The sequence below is a fragment of the Polypterus senegalus genome, chromosome 9 (genome assembly GCF_016835505.1).
Source record: "Polypterus senegalus isolate Bchr_013 chromosome 9, ASM1683550v1, whole genome shotgun sequence".
NCBI lineage: Eukaryota > Metazoa > Chordata > Cladistia > Polypteriformes > Polypteridae > Polypterus > Polypterus senegalus.
In genome coordinates this window covers 174,804,688-174,819,296 of record NC_053162.1, presented here as the reverse complement: position 1 = coordinate 174,819,296, position 14,609 = coordinate 174,804,688, and the positions used below count along the sequence as shown (strand labels likewise).

Here is a 14,609-nt window from a genome sequence, read left to right as displayed (position 1 = left end):
AGAAAGATATGGAAGAAGATGATCCGCTGTGGCGACCCCTAACGGGAGCAGCCGAAAGAGGAAGATGATGATCAAGGAACACTACATACCCCCCAAATGACAAGGAGGAAACAGGATTTTAGGAAATTTTACAACAGGACAATGACACAGGAGGGGTTTAACTGGTGATGTAAAGAAAGAGAGGCAGTGTTCTGAAAACAAATCACTCTAACACCCCAAAGTTTTAGCAATGTCATAACTAAAAAGAAGACAACAGCCTATATATATCAGACTTCCAATACAACTCGGAAATCCTGCCACGTGCAAAGGTTTGCTGATGACACTGCTATCGTTGGCTGCATCATGAGCGGGCAGGAGGAGGAGAAGTTACAGGAAACAAATCAAGGACTATGTTAAATGGTGTGACTCAAACCACTTACACCTGAACACCAGCAAAACCAAGGAGCTGGTGGTGGATTTTAGGATGACGAGGCCCCTCCTGGACCCCATGATTATAAGAGAAGACTGTGTACAGAGGGTACAGACCTATAAATACCTGGGAGTGCAGCTGGATGATAAATTGGACTGGACTGCTAATACTGATGCTCTGTGCAAGAGAGGACAGAGCCGACTATACTTCCTTAGAAGACTAGCGTCCTTCAAAATCTGCAATAAGATGCTGCAGATGTTCTATCAGACAGTTGTGGAGCACCCTCTTCTACGCGGTGGTGTGCTGGGGAGTCAGCATAAAGAAGAGGGACACCTCATGCCTGGACAAACTGGTGAGGAAGGCAGGCTCTGTTATAGGCACGGAGCTAGATAGTATGACATCTGTGGCAGAGCAACGGGCGCTGAGCAGACTCCAGTCGATCATGGAGAATCCACTGCATCCACTGAACAGGATCATCTCCAGACAGAGGAGCAGTTTCAGCGACAGACTGCTGTCACCGTCCTGCTCCACTGACTGACTGAGGAGATCGATCCTCCCCCACATTATGAGACTCTTCAGTTCCACCCAGGGGGTAAACGTTAACATTATACAAAGTTACTGTTTTACCTGCATTTTCATCACTCTTTAATTTAATATTGTTTTTTTATCTGTATGCTGCTGCTGGAGTATGTGAATTTCCCCTTGGGACTAAAAAAGTATCTAACAGTCTACTGCTTACATTCTGGGCTATCGTGTGTTGCTTAAGAAGGGAAGAGCTGAACTGAAATGGTTTCAGCACAAGGCTACAATATAGCAAAATGTGGAAAAAAAAAAAAGCGAAAGCATCTGGATATCTGGAGTCCACGGTTTACAATTACACTTTAGTAGCATAACATGACAGGTGGAGTGTGCAGTGAGGCAGAGACAGAGAGGGACAGAAACAGAGACAACGTTTCTCCATGTGAAATTTTGAAATTTCAAAACTGCGCACAGTGCAGTGCATTCAGGATATCTCAATAAGAATGAAACTGACCTGAAGGGCTGAGTTTCAACAAAATCGATTTTCCAGGAGCTGCGTTGTTTCATATGGTGGACAGACAGACAGACGGATGGACAGACACACACACAGGGCTATCACAGAAAGCAAGCAAAACATGAACACCAAGGAAAAAGCCAGAATGTTTTGACACTCTGCTGGCATTGCCTAACAAGCACGGGACTTTGTGACAAAGGCAGGTCACGCCCTGAAGTGACTAATCAGCCAGTGAGCCACACCTAGGCAGAGTGAACCAAAACTGTAAGCAACCTTTGGAAAGATTTGCTTCAAGACTTCACGTGAGTCTTATCATCTTCACCTTACCTGGACAGAAGCACTTAATGGAACACCGACAGTTTATATACTGTATGTGAGACCGATGTGTGTCACGGAGGGGCAGACTCTTTCTCTGGTTTCCCCCTCACTTTGATGGGATGTTTCCAGAATTGAAGACCAAGAATCACTGAGATGATATGTAATGGCCTTCATGAAGAGCAAATTGCTCATTTTACTCAATGCAGCCTGATTTAGCCACTGATTATTTAATCTGGTCTGTAATGCCAAACAAAAATAATTCAAATAAAAACCTAAACAAGTTCTTTGCCTTAGTGACGTGATAGGCAAGTCCAAATGCATTGTCACAGAAGCACAGAATTTGTCTGTTGCTGGTATTCTACTGCTCACACCAGTCTGTGGGTGGCATACAAGCAATCCAAATAGCTATATTTATTTGTTTTTATTAATATCCATTCATTTTTGAAATTCCATAATCCAATTGAGGGTTCCACGGACAGAATTTATAATTTAATAATCTATCATGGCCACCTCAGCATTACAATACAACATAACGGTACAAACTGCTGTGTTCTTGAAGCAGGCCTCACCAAGGGCAGGCGCAGAGCGCTGTGTCAACTCTCAAGTCAAACCTCAAGAATCTCTAAATATAAAAGGTAAAGCCCTCACTAACTCGTCACTAATTCTCCCACTTTCCATATTTGTGGGAAGCTGAAATTTGGCATGCTCATTCCTTGCAGTGTACTTACAAAAGTTAAGTATATTTCATGTCCTATTGCAACACCCAAAGGGGGGAAATGGGTGTACCCCCTAAAATGTATATATAGATAGGGGAAACCCGTCCTCACTGTTTCTGTGACTTCCAATATATGTAGGAAGCCCAAATTTCCCATGCTCATCCTTCTCACTGTACTTTGAAACTCTGAGTATGTTTCATTTCGCGCCGTGCCCCATAACGAACTTTAAAAAATAACATCTTCTTTTGTCCCAAGAGGAACACGCACCGACGAAGTTAAAGCATGTCTGAAGTCTTCCTACCTATGGCCTAGGACCAATGTTCTTACCTTAAGAATAAACATGAGGGTTTACATGGACTGTGACAAAAAAAGCCGGAGAGTTTGCCGCTCTCCTCGTCAAAATAGGTGATGGCAATTGAATTGAACAGAACTGTAAAATCAATGTTCCTAACAATCTCTGTCTCCTGGTGAATACCTTACAAACTCTTATTGAGGGTTACCCACTCTCCCCCCGCCTTCCCCAACTTACGCGTTCACAAGCTTGTCGCAGATCTCGCTGGGCAAGAAGATGTCTGGGTGCAGCTGAAGGGTCTCGTTGTCAAGTAGGTAGCACATCGTGCCTTCCAGGTTGCGCAGGCAGTACTCCGTACTCAGCGCCATCAGCGTGTCTGGGCTGTCGACTGCCATGGTCACCTCTTGCTAGGACACAGGCCAATGGGAGTGGAGCGCAGTACAGATGTCTTAAAGGGGCATGGGGCAGCCTTGTCAGGTATCCCAAGCAATCCACTTGGCACTGGGTGGGGGAGAGAAAAGAAGTGAAGTTCAGAACTGGAGTTTTGTCTAAGCGACTTCTATCGACATTTCCTAACGTGCTCTCTCTTAACTTACTGGTATCTAAATTTGATTTTAAGGACCACCCGTCCCAGATGGCTTAGAGACATGTCATCTGGACAGTCGATTCGGCAGGAACTCCTTCATAAGGTGGACACACCACAACATACTACAGGTAAATCTCAATAGATTAGAATATCATCGAAAAGTTCATTTATTTCAATAATTCAATTCACAAAGTGAAACTCCTATATTATATTGATTCATTACACACAGGGTGACATATTTCAAGCGTTTATTTCTTTTCATTTTGCTGATTATGGCTTACAGGTAATGAAAACTCACCATTCAGTATATCAGAAAATTAGAATATTACATAGGACCAATAAGAAGAATGATTTTTAACACAGAAATGTTGGCCTACTGAAAAGTCTGTTCATGTAGGCACTCAGTACTTAGTCGGGGCTCCTTTGGCATAGATGACTGCATCAATGCGGCGTGGCATGAAGACGATCAGCCTGTGGCACTGCTGAGGTGTTATGGAAGCCCAGGATGCTTTGATCGTGGCCTTCAGCTCGTCTGCATTGTTGGCTCTGCTGTCTCTCATCTTCCTCATCATAGATTCTCTATGGGGTTTAGGTCAGGCGAGTTTGCACAGTACCACGGTCATTAAAGCAGGTATTGGTACTTTTGGCAGTGTGGGCAGGTGCCAAGCCCTGCTGGAAAATGAAATCAGCATCTCCATAAAGCTTGTCAGCAGAGGAAACTGATAGACGGCTGCGTTGACTTTGGACTTGACAAAACACAGTGGACCAACACCAGCAGATGGATGACATGTCAGATTCACTTTCAGATGAAAGTGAATTTTGCATTTCATTTGGAAATCGCGGTCATAGAGTATGGAGAAAGAATGGAGAGGCACAGAATCCAAGTTGCTTGACGCCCAGTGTGTTGTTTCCACAGTCAGTGATGATTTGGGGAGCCATGTTACCAAAATTTCTTTCGCTACTTCAACGACGTTTAATTTAAAACCAGCTTCATATTCTCTTCTGATCGAACGCTCCATCGTAGATAAGGATTCTCTTACCATAAAGGTGTATGAGGGTGTGAGATACAAAAAACACAAATCAGTGCAAATGTCACTTCGGAATAGTTTGGGTATTATCGTGTGCTCACGTAGGCACACTAGAGAGAGAAAGAGGTTAGGAGCACACGCTGATACAGCACATTGTCGCACCTACATAGAAAAAAAAGGCTGTGTGCCCTGTGGTTACTCTCTCAGGTGGGTGTTAGCATATCATAATCTCTTGGAACAATAGCGTGAGTTTTACGCATTTGACTGACATTATAAAATACCACAAATTATACGGTAAAATCAAGACTTGACTTATCCGCGAGAGAAGCTACCCACAAGTATATACGGTATCTCTCCATTTTCCAAACCCGGTTATCCAGAGCAAAGTCACAGGGGAGCTGCAGCCTATCCCATCAAGAATCAGGCACAAGGCAGGAACAATCCCTGGACAAGGTGTGAGGCAATTACAGGACTAATGCCCACACACAAACACGGGTCAATTTAGCCTCATTAATCTGAATGTCTTTGGACTGTGGGAGGAAAAGGTAGCGCCCTGAAGCAAACCCACCCACATGGACATATGGCGAACAGATAAAATGCCACACAGGGACATAAAAATTGAGTCACCCTGAATAAAGAAGACTGGCAGATATTTCCTATGACAATGATGAAAAATGGCTGTGTGTACATTAGGAGATCAAGCTCTCCGATTTGGAAAATTGCTTTGTGTAAATATCACAGACAAATACAAACTAATGATAGTAATAAATAACTACGGTTACGTTACGCAGAGACTTTGGGCATGTACAAAAATCTTCCTGTGGAAGGACTGATCTGTATAATAAGGAAATTCTTTATAACAAAGCAAACAAAACAGTGCAGATGTGGGAAATGGTTGCAGGTTCCATTAATTTAGCTTGGGGTTGAGAAATTCTCTGGTGTTTCTGGCTGGGTTGAGAGATCTGTCAACAAGGCCAAGGGAAGGCGGAACGTCGATGTGGCATTAAAGATGTGTACGTCGATCAGCTTGCACCGGTGTTCACGGTAATATTCAATCTCTCCTTAACCCAGTGTTTTGTACCAGCATGCTTTAAAAGATCCATCACTGTCGCTGTACCTGAGAAATCGAGTCCGGCCTGTTTGAATGACTATCGCTCCATTGCCTAAATTAAGTGTTCTAGAGGCTAATCATGAATGACATATGCCCTACTCTGCCAAAAGAACTAGACTTATTACAGTTTGTGTACGGCTCCTGTAGGTCTACGGATGCAACCCTTAGAGCACTGTTATTTGCCATTTGGTGTGGGATTCATAAAGGCAGTGCTAATGTTTGTGATGCACCGTCTGTTAGAATGACAAATGCAATGCATATGTCTCTGTTATACAGTATACTAATTTATTGTGGGATTCACAATAGGCAGTGTTTATGTTTGTGATGTGCCATCTGTTAGAATGATAACTACAATGTATATGTCACTGTTGCTGTATATGCCATTTGGTGTGGACTTCATAAATACAGTGTTAATGTTTGTAACGTGGCATCTATTAGAATGATAAGTGCAATGCATTTTATTACTAAAAATATTTGTGATGCACCATCTGTTAGAATGGCAAATGCAATTCTTATAGCACTGTTCTTTGCCATTTGGTGTGAGATTCATAAAGGCAGTGCTAATGTTTGTGATGCACGGTCTGTTAAAATGACAAATGCAATGCATATGCCTCTGTTATATACTAATGTGATGTGGGGTTTGTAAATGCATTGTTAATGTTTGTGATGCGCCATCTGTTACAATGACAAATGCAATGCATACTGCACTGTTATATGCCATTTACTATGGGATTTATAATAGGCAGTGTTTATGTTTGTGATGCGCCATCTGTTAGAATGATAACTACAATGTATATGTCACTGTTACTGTATATGCCATTTGGTGTGGGCTTCATAACTACAGTGTTAATGTTTGTAACATGGCATCTATTAGAATGACAAGTGCAATGCATTTTATTACTAAAAATATTTGTGATGTTCCATCTTTTGGAATGCCAGAGACATAGCAACTGGAGAGACCCTTCTCGTTTAATTAAGGTGGCTTATTGTTTATTGTCTTTTTATATTATTCTGCCATGCACATTCTTGGGAGTTCAGCAACTAAGCATTTCGCTATATATTGTACCGTGTGTGTAACAGTTTGTGACAGATCAAATTTGATCTGATTTCCCTTGACATCCACTGCTGCCAGTTGGAAGGATGAAACTCTGCAAGAACAGCACCATGACCAAACCTCACTTGCCCTTCTATTTAGCAGCTCTCGGAGGAAATTAAACATGCAGCACATTCATAAAGCTTTAGTATGTTATTAATAACACATACAGAGCGCTCGATTACATTCTGTGATATGGAAACGTTCCTTAGCGCACGACCAGTAAAGTTGGCACAGACCGTGAGCGAAGGCGAGTGGACGGCTCAGCTTTTGTCCACACTCTGACACGTCGGCTCCTATCGTCTCTCTCCTAATCTGTCTGACACACATATCTACACGTGGGAAATGTGGCGATTTTTTGATTTTCTGGACACACACTGTGTGGGCTGAACGGCCCCTTTTCTTTCTTTCGCTCTTTCACTTCGTTTCTGTCGAGCGACGGCTCTTCGCATAGGCTGACAAGTCAATCCGAGCAGCCGACTCGTCTCGCGGCGCGACCTTACCGTTTTCGATTGCACCTCCGGTTATTCCTCGCTGTTTTACAACTGTCTGTTTCTTCTTGTTCTTGTTGTTGTTGTTTTTAGGACTGCTTCCTACCGTCACCGTTTTCTCTCTTTTGGAATTTACAGTCTGTCAACAAAGCCATTCCGGGTCACTAAACGTCACTCTCTTCACCGGAAGTAAAATCTAAAAAAAAAACCAACAAATAAAGTGGTGGTGATGTGGGCGTGTGTCGGTGACGTAAACGTGAAAAGGGCGGAGTCACAACGTGAGAAAGGAAAGGAGAGAAGAATGAGGGGGACACAAATGGTGATACCTGAACTAAATAGAAAATATCGGTTAAGAAAAAGAACTACACATTATTTGTTTTTCATAATAAATGCAATTTCATTGTCCCAAGAGGGAAATTTGGTTTGTCAGTAGTTTTTTACCGGGATTAGATTAGATAAGTAAACAGAAGGCAATAAGGCAACAGAAACATAAAAAACAAAGATAAACACTTATAGGACAAGTAAAACATCAGTCAGTCAATTGATAGATAGATAGATAGATAGATAGATAGATAGATAGATAGATAGATAGATAGCGTGAAAGACATAATAGATAGATATGTGCAGGACAAATGAAACAGTCAACCAATAGATGGATAGATAGAGTTAAGTTCACTACATGATAGACAGATAGAGTGAAATGCACTATATGATAGATAGGTAGAGTGAAGGGCACTATCTGATAGATAGATAGAGTGAAGGGCATTATATAATAGATAGATAGAGTGAAGGGCACTATATGATAGATAGATAGATAGATAGATAGATAGATAGATAGATAGATAGATAGATAGATAGATAGATATTGTGCAGAAATAGCAACATTAAGTTAAAGAGTACAAACATTAAGTCTGGAATGTCAGGAGACGTCATGCACCAGGACTAAATTGGTTTACAGCTTGGGACAGGAAGACATGCCATTGGTTCAAGCTGTTTCTGATTACTTTACAACCTGCGAACAGAAGAAGATGCTGTGGGACTATAAATTGTCAAACCAGGTTACAGCTTGAGACAGGAGATCAAAGTAAAACATCAAAACTTTATTGCTTGGGAAAATGGACTACTCGAACAGATTAAAGAGTCTGAGCAAATTTATCCACCATATTAGTAGCCAGCCAATCAGAGTATGTAATAATGTGTTGGCAAATCCTTCATGGAAATGGTATAATAAATATGCCTTGTCTGAGAGCAACATCAGAATTAGGACAAAGCGACGTCAGGAGAGGGCGCTGGCAACTTGTGGCCGTTTCCATCTGATCATCAGCAATTCATCTCATGAACAACTTCAAGTGCTAGATCGATGCCGCCCCGGGACATTCATCTTTGACAGCTTTGACTTTTCGTAAGCTTTTTCTAAACACTTTATATATCCAGGCTTTGCTATCCACATTTTCCTTTTATTCTTTTCTCTACTGGTATTGTTGCTCTTTAATAAATATGATGTTGCTTTTGACTTTCTAGACTTTGTCTTTAGTACTAGGGTGTTGTACCGTGTTAGCCTGAGGGGGCCTGAGTTGCCTCAAAAGCTTGCATATTGTAATCTTTTTAGTTAGCCAATAAAAGGTGTCATTTTGCTTGACTGTACTTGGGGTGGTGTAGCAATAAGGTAGCGTTGGTCACTTGCACCCCGGGTTATTTTTTTTCCTTTGCTGCCGCACTAGGAGGGCAGCGCATATCATAATCGTGCCAGTTCTAAGAGCGGTACAATGTTCTACCCCTCAAAAGTAAAAAAGAAAAAGTTAGACATTTATCTTCTAGTATTTTTACAGCTGGAGAATTAGTCATATTAATTAAACACATATGTTACAGCAGAATAAGTCACACAATTCAGTAATGTTTTTACCAGAAACTGCACCTTGAATGTTAATGCTTGTTTCCATAGGTGTTGAAATAAGCTTTTAAACACTAAAAATGTGTCGGAGAATGTGGCAGGAACACCTGGATACAAATGGTACAAAATATCTACAAGTAACATGTCTAGTTTTACTGTTTTGGATTGGTTTTCTCTGCTCTTATTGCTTTCAAATCAGTATCCGTGGCACATGTATCCATTATTGAACACTCACGGCAGATCTTACACTGTTACAACATATTCTTCTTCTTCAGTAGCTTCTACCTTTTTATATGAGGTTGCTATTTTTGCCTTGCGTCCTCGTGAAAGCTCTAGATTTATCAGATATTCCAGTCTCCGTTTTTTGATGGATCTCAACGTTTTAGGGTCCCGTGATACCAAAAATATCGATATCTCGATGACGGGTGTGTGTCTGTCTGTGTGTCACCGTTTCATTCAGACGGTCCAGAACTAATACAGCTGGATGGAAAAATACCAAACTCGAAACTTAAGCCTGCTATGAGGTGACGATGTGCTGATTAGTTTTTGAGCCAAATCGTGCAAGAGAAAGAAGCGCTCTATAATACTGCAATTATGCAATTAATTATGAATTCTTTTCGTCAATTGCTATCGTAATGACCTATTTTATGATCAGAAAGATCAGCATTAGAGCAGTAAAGAATTATTGAAATGTTAGAGAACAGTTCGGGTAACTTGGTTCATAGGGCACAAAGCTTACTGACGCTCTCATCCAAATTATTTGACTAAATTTCAGTAATAGAGTGTGACCAGTAGGTGGGGTTGCAGCAACCCAAACCCCAGACACAGGTTCCGGGTGCAAATACAAGGTTTAATTATAATAATTACCTTTACAACAACGATGGATGGATTAAAAGCCAGAAGTCTGTACGACCGTTAACATCAAGTGACTCCATGAGAACCCTAACTACAAAGAGGACTATTTCATTTATGTTAGATAGAATGCCCAGAGGGGACTGGGTGGTCCCGTGGCCTGGAAACCCTGCAGATTTTATTTTTTTTTTCTCCAGCCGTCTGGAGTTTTTTTTCTGTTTTTTCTGTCCACCCTGGCCATCGGACCTTACTCTTTTTCTATGTTAACTAATGTCTTATTTTAATTTCTTATTTTGTCCTTTATTTTTCTTTTCTTCATTATGTAAAGCACTTTGAGCTACTTTTTGTATGAAAATGTGCTATATAAATAAATGTTTATTCCAATCCCCTTTTCTATCCCTCCACTCCTCCCAGGTGAGCTTTGACTGTCCTCCACACCAACTCCAACCTGCCGGGATGAGTTTGAGCAGCTCCTTTTATCTTAGACCCAAGAGTATCTCCGGTGCTGGGGTATTGCCCACTGGAACTCAAACAGACGTTCCACAAAGTAGAGACCAAATATCCATGCAGCACCCTCTGGCGGCACCCACGGAGCCTGACAAGGCTGCCCTATGGGACACCATTTCCCAGCATGCCCTGCGAGTGTCTGCACAGGTAGCGCTGCCACCTAGCATGTTGGGGGAGTATGTAATCCTGCCACGTTGTCTCCTCCTGTCCTTCCATCCAACTGTCTTCATGGTTGGGTAAGGGATCGGAACCCATCTCGACAGGGACGACAGCGCCTGATTTTGGTGTGATTTTTCAGGCCGGTAGCCTGTCCCGACACCAACCCTGCTCATTTATCTGGGTTTCGGACGGCCTCATAGTTGGTAAAGAAATGAAAGTGTGTATCCAAATTATAAGACCAATAGTTGCAAGATTCTAAAACATCCTTATAAAAAAATAATTGTGAGATATGGAAAGTGGAATGTGGTGTCATTTGAAAGTCACAACACCCCTCTCATCCGTGAGATAATAATCTGTCTGTCAAATTGTACACAATTGAATCAGGACCATCAAGAAAGCCATGGTGGGGTTGGGGGCTGGTGTTGCCAATTCGGCCATGTTTGAGGGAAGAAAGAAAAAGACTGCAGTGTGATATTGGGGTAAGCAATACGCTATTTTAACTGCAAAACACTGTACTTTAATGATAGCAATAAGGAAAGGAATGATTTGATGCATTTTTTAAAAAATGTTGCATTATTATTCGATCCCACCCAATGGGTCCAAGTTTAAAGGGTTAAAGTACGAGAATAAGAGATGTGAGACAGAAGACAAGCAAAGACTTCAAAGTTGTCCTGTCAACCAAAACAAAACCCTAAATTGTTATACAAAAGTCGTCTTTGCCAGGAACGCTAATTGAATTCACACTAAATTGTTTGTCTTTTTCTCCATAAACTCAAATGATGAGGAAGTGCTCAGAGTGACATTTACATCATCTTGTGTATTATTTACACATTTCTATTTATGCATTCCTGAGCTATTTTATATGTATGGACTTTAATTAATTAAGCCGCTGTGCTGCCATCTGTTAAACTAGGCACTCCCATTTAATTGCCGATTGCCCCCATTACCATTCTTCTGTCCCCCTGGTTTCATTAACTTCTAGGGCATTCTCTTACAAGATGGCTCCTGAACTCCCATGCTATTTTTTTTATTATTTTACAATTGTCTAATGCCTTTATCTGTGGTGACTTACAATAGGGGGCTGAAGTATAATTGGTTACACTTATTTTCCTACAACGATATCTCTCTATTATATAAAAGAATCCAGGGACGAGACAAGACTTTTTTCAAGAGATTTTTTCAAGTCCCGCAAGACGAGACTTTGGCCATGAGATTTTTTTCAAGTCCCGCCCTCCTCTCGATATTCCCTCACGCCCGCGGCCCTCTCACCTCTCAATGTTGTGAATGCTTTTATCAGACACAGTTCCTGCGCTCTCAGCTCTTATACATTTTTGTTTTCCTCACTTTAAGTTCCCAATAACAGAAGACTTATTATGTCCAAATCTTATTGATGAATTTCATCCTGAAGGGTTATCAACAGAAGAAATGAGTACACGGGCAATCCTAGCACCGAGAAACGATGAAGTCGAATTAACGCCAAAATTGTCGATCGGTTACACGGCAGATTGGTTAAATGCATATTAATAGACTCTGCTGAAACAGTTGGTGGTGATGGTGCGGAAGATGAAAACATCAACTTACATTATCACGAAGAATATCTACAACCGTTAACACCATCCGGTCTTCCACCGCACTAATTAGATAGATAGATAGATAGATAGATACTTTATTAATCCCTTACTGTTGAAAGAAGGATGTATCCAAGAAAGGTAATGTAGTACATCTTCAGGGGATAACATGAGACAACAAAGCAGATCTTGACATGCCATTCATATGAAAACATTAACAGTTTCTCGTTAGACTAGCTTGCAAAGACAATTAACAAATCTCAGAGCCAAACATTTGAAAAAGTTGTTTTATTTATTAGAGAAAAAGAAACAAAATTGACTAACGGGCAGTTATATGTTGTGTTGTCACGATGAAAGTCCAAACGCAGAATCAAAATTCTATGCGATATTGAAAAAATTGAATTAAAAAAATTGCTTTTACTGAAGTTTAACAGTAAAAGTGTAAGTTTAAAAAGTATTTGCGTTTTAATGTTAAAGACAAACAGAACAAAATCGTATTATGAAACAAATAACTTTAGCCAGACATGAAACATAATTTTCTGTCAATTTATTAGGTTTTACTATTTTTTACTTTGGTTAATTACTCGCTGTAATGTAAAATATTTAGTTCTATTATGCCTATGTAGCAATTCCCATGAAAATAACAATCTGTTTAAATTGTACATCCGCTTCCCCATAGGCAAGCGGCAGATCCGTGAAGTGGCTAGCACGTAGTGCCCGCCTGGGGGTTGGTGAGCGAAGTGAGCAGGGGGCAAAGCCCTCTAGTGCTATAAAAAGAAAGAAGGAATAATTTCCCCAAAAGCATGCATTGTGGTCAGTCATTGGAGAATTGTTGATCATTACAAATGGTGTTAGCAGTGGGATGCTCAGATCCATCTTTTGGCAAGTTTTCAGCTGATTGCTGTGAATGTGCAGTGAGACTCCTGCAATTCTGCAATTCACCCAGCACTCTCTGTGCAATAAATGCTATGTTTAATGGTAAGTCAACCTGGGAAATGTTTTTTTGCTCAGTTTGAAATTGTGGGAAAAAATAATAACTGGACAGTGAAGGAGAAGGGTGCTTTCTTGCTAACATCTTTGAGAGGAGAGACAGGAGACGTGCTTCTCTTACAACATCAATGTGATTACATGAGTCTGTGTCAGGAGCTCAAACTACAATGTGGAGCTGTTGTACGAATGCAATTTAGAGGGAAAAGGTGTCTAGAGGAGAAGGTTTGTGCACATACGCAGGAGAATTAGGCAAAATGGGCAGAATCGCACATCTTGATGCTAAAGCTACAATCTCCTGACACCCTACAGCAAGTATTACTATGTGCTATGGAAATTATAATTGTGTTATTAACAGCTACTGAGTAAAATAATGTTCATTTGGAATGAATGTGTTTTTTGGGGCAGTACAAAAGGGTTAATGTTCCTCCACTATTGGGAAGCGGAAAGACCTTAGGTGGTGGGAAAGAGGCAAAGAGTCTGTCCTGCTGGGAGCTATGCTGCTCTGTGTTCAGTGCGACCTTATTAGTTGTGCTACAAAATAAAGAAGGAATTCCTTTCTCGAACACATGACTGGGGAGTCCCAAAGCACAAGCCCGGAAAGCACATCCAAAAAACACCCAATAGACAGAGAAATCCCGTCAAAAACCCAGACTAGATACACAAAGGGCCAAGCTGAATCTTCATAAAAGGTTCATTCTCACTATGAAACTCCATAGACCATGAAGATGCAAAAAGGAGTTTCCTAAAAGGCAATCCAAAGTGAACAAGTCCCAATACACAGTGCAAGGCAAAGTCAAAAAAAGAGAACAAAATGGTGAGAAATCCACACAAAAATCACAAAGCACAGTAGAACACAGGAAAACTCATCAGCTCCCTAAAGCATGCAAAATGAACACCTGGGACCTCTTAAAGACCTTCTGGATTTTTAGGGCGCATGGCAGTTAGTGAGGGTGATTGGCAGGTGGCCCCACCTCTGGGTCTCCTTATATACATCGACAAAACCTAAAATACAGAATGATGCACATAATCAACATAAATGATGGATAGAATCAACAAAAAAGAGAAATTATAACCCCTGGGATATACCAGTGGTCAGAAACGTGCAAATTCGTGGACATTACAATAAGTTACACAGTGTGAAACTTAACCCCATAAAGTCCAAACATCTTTAGGTTTCTGTGAAGTTTACATTATAACAATACATGTTCGACTGTTCCAATTCATAATCATGTTACATACTAAGAATAATAAATGGGTAAGCACTGTGTGTGCTGTAAATTGAGATGCATTCTCTCTTATGCCCCCACCCGCCCCAACAGTATTTTGCATTTTATAAAGATGCCCCCTTTATAACGTTGATCCCACATCTCTTGCCATGGTTTTGTCTAATCTTTGACTTCAGTAACCCTCCTGCTTCTCCTATCCCGACTGGGAAGTTATAATCCAGCAGTCTGCTTCGGCTACTCGGCAGGGCTTGTCACCTGGAAATGCCCCCCTCCAGAAGTCGTTAAGCCGCGGGCGTATCTTTTCAGTTCCGTTATGTGTTTCCTCGCCGGACTGTTTTT

General features: G+C 41.1%; 1 protein-coding gene across 1 annotated transcript in view; it reads right to left on the bottom strand.

Annotated features, from left to right (window-relative positions):
* Window positions 1–7,266, bottom strand: part of zer1 (zyg-11 related, cell cycle regulator) — a 35,036-nt gene extending 27,770 nt beyond the window's left edge. The window contains exons 1-2 of the mRNA XM_039764313.1: window positions 7,090–7,266; window positions 3,006–3,269 (exon numbers count right to left, since the gene is read on the bottom strand). Of these exons, the coding sequence (XP_039620247.1) occupies window positions 3,006–3,163 (158 nt within the window). The 5' untranslated portion in view covers window positions 3,164–3,269; window positions 7,090–7,266. The remainder of the gene's footprint in view (window positions 1–3,005; window positions 3,270–7,089) is intronic.
* Between the last annotated feature and the right edge of the window lie 7,343 nt (window positions 7,267–14,609).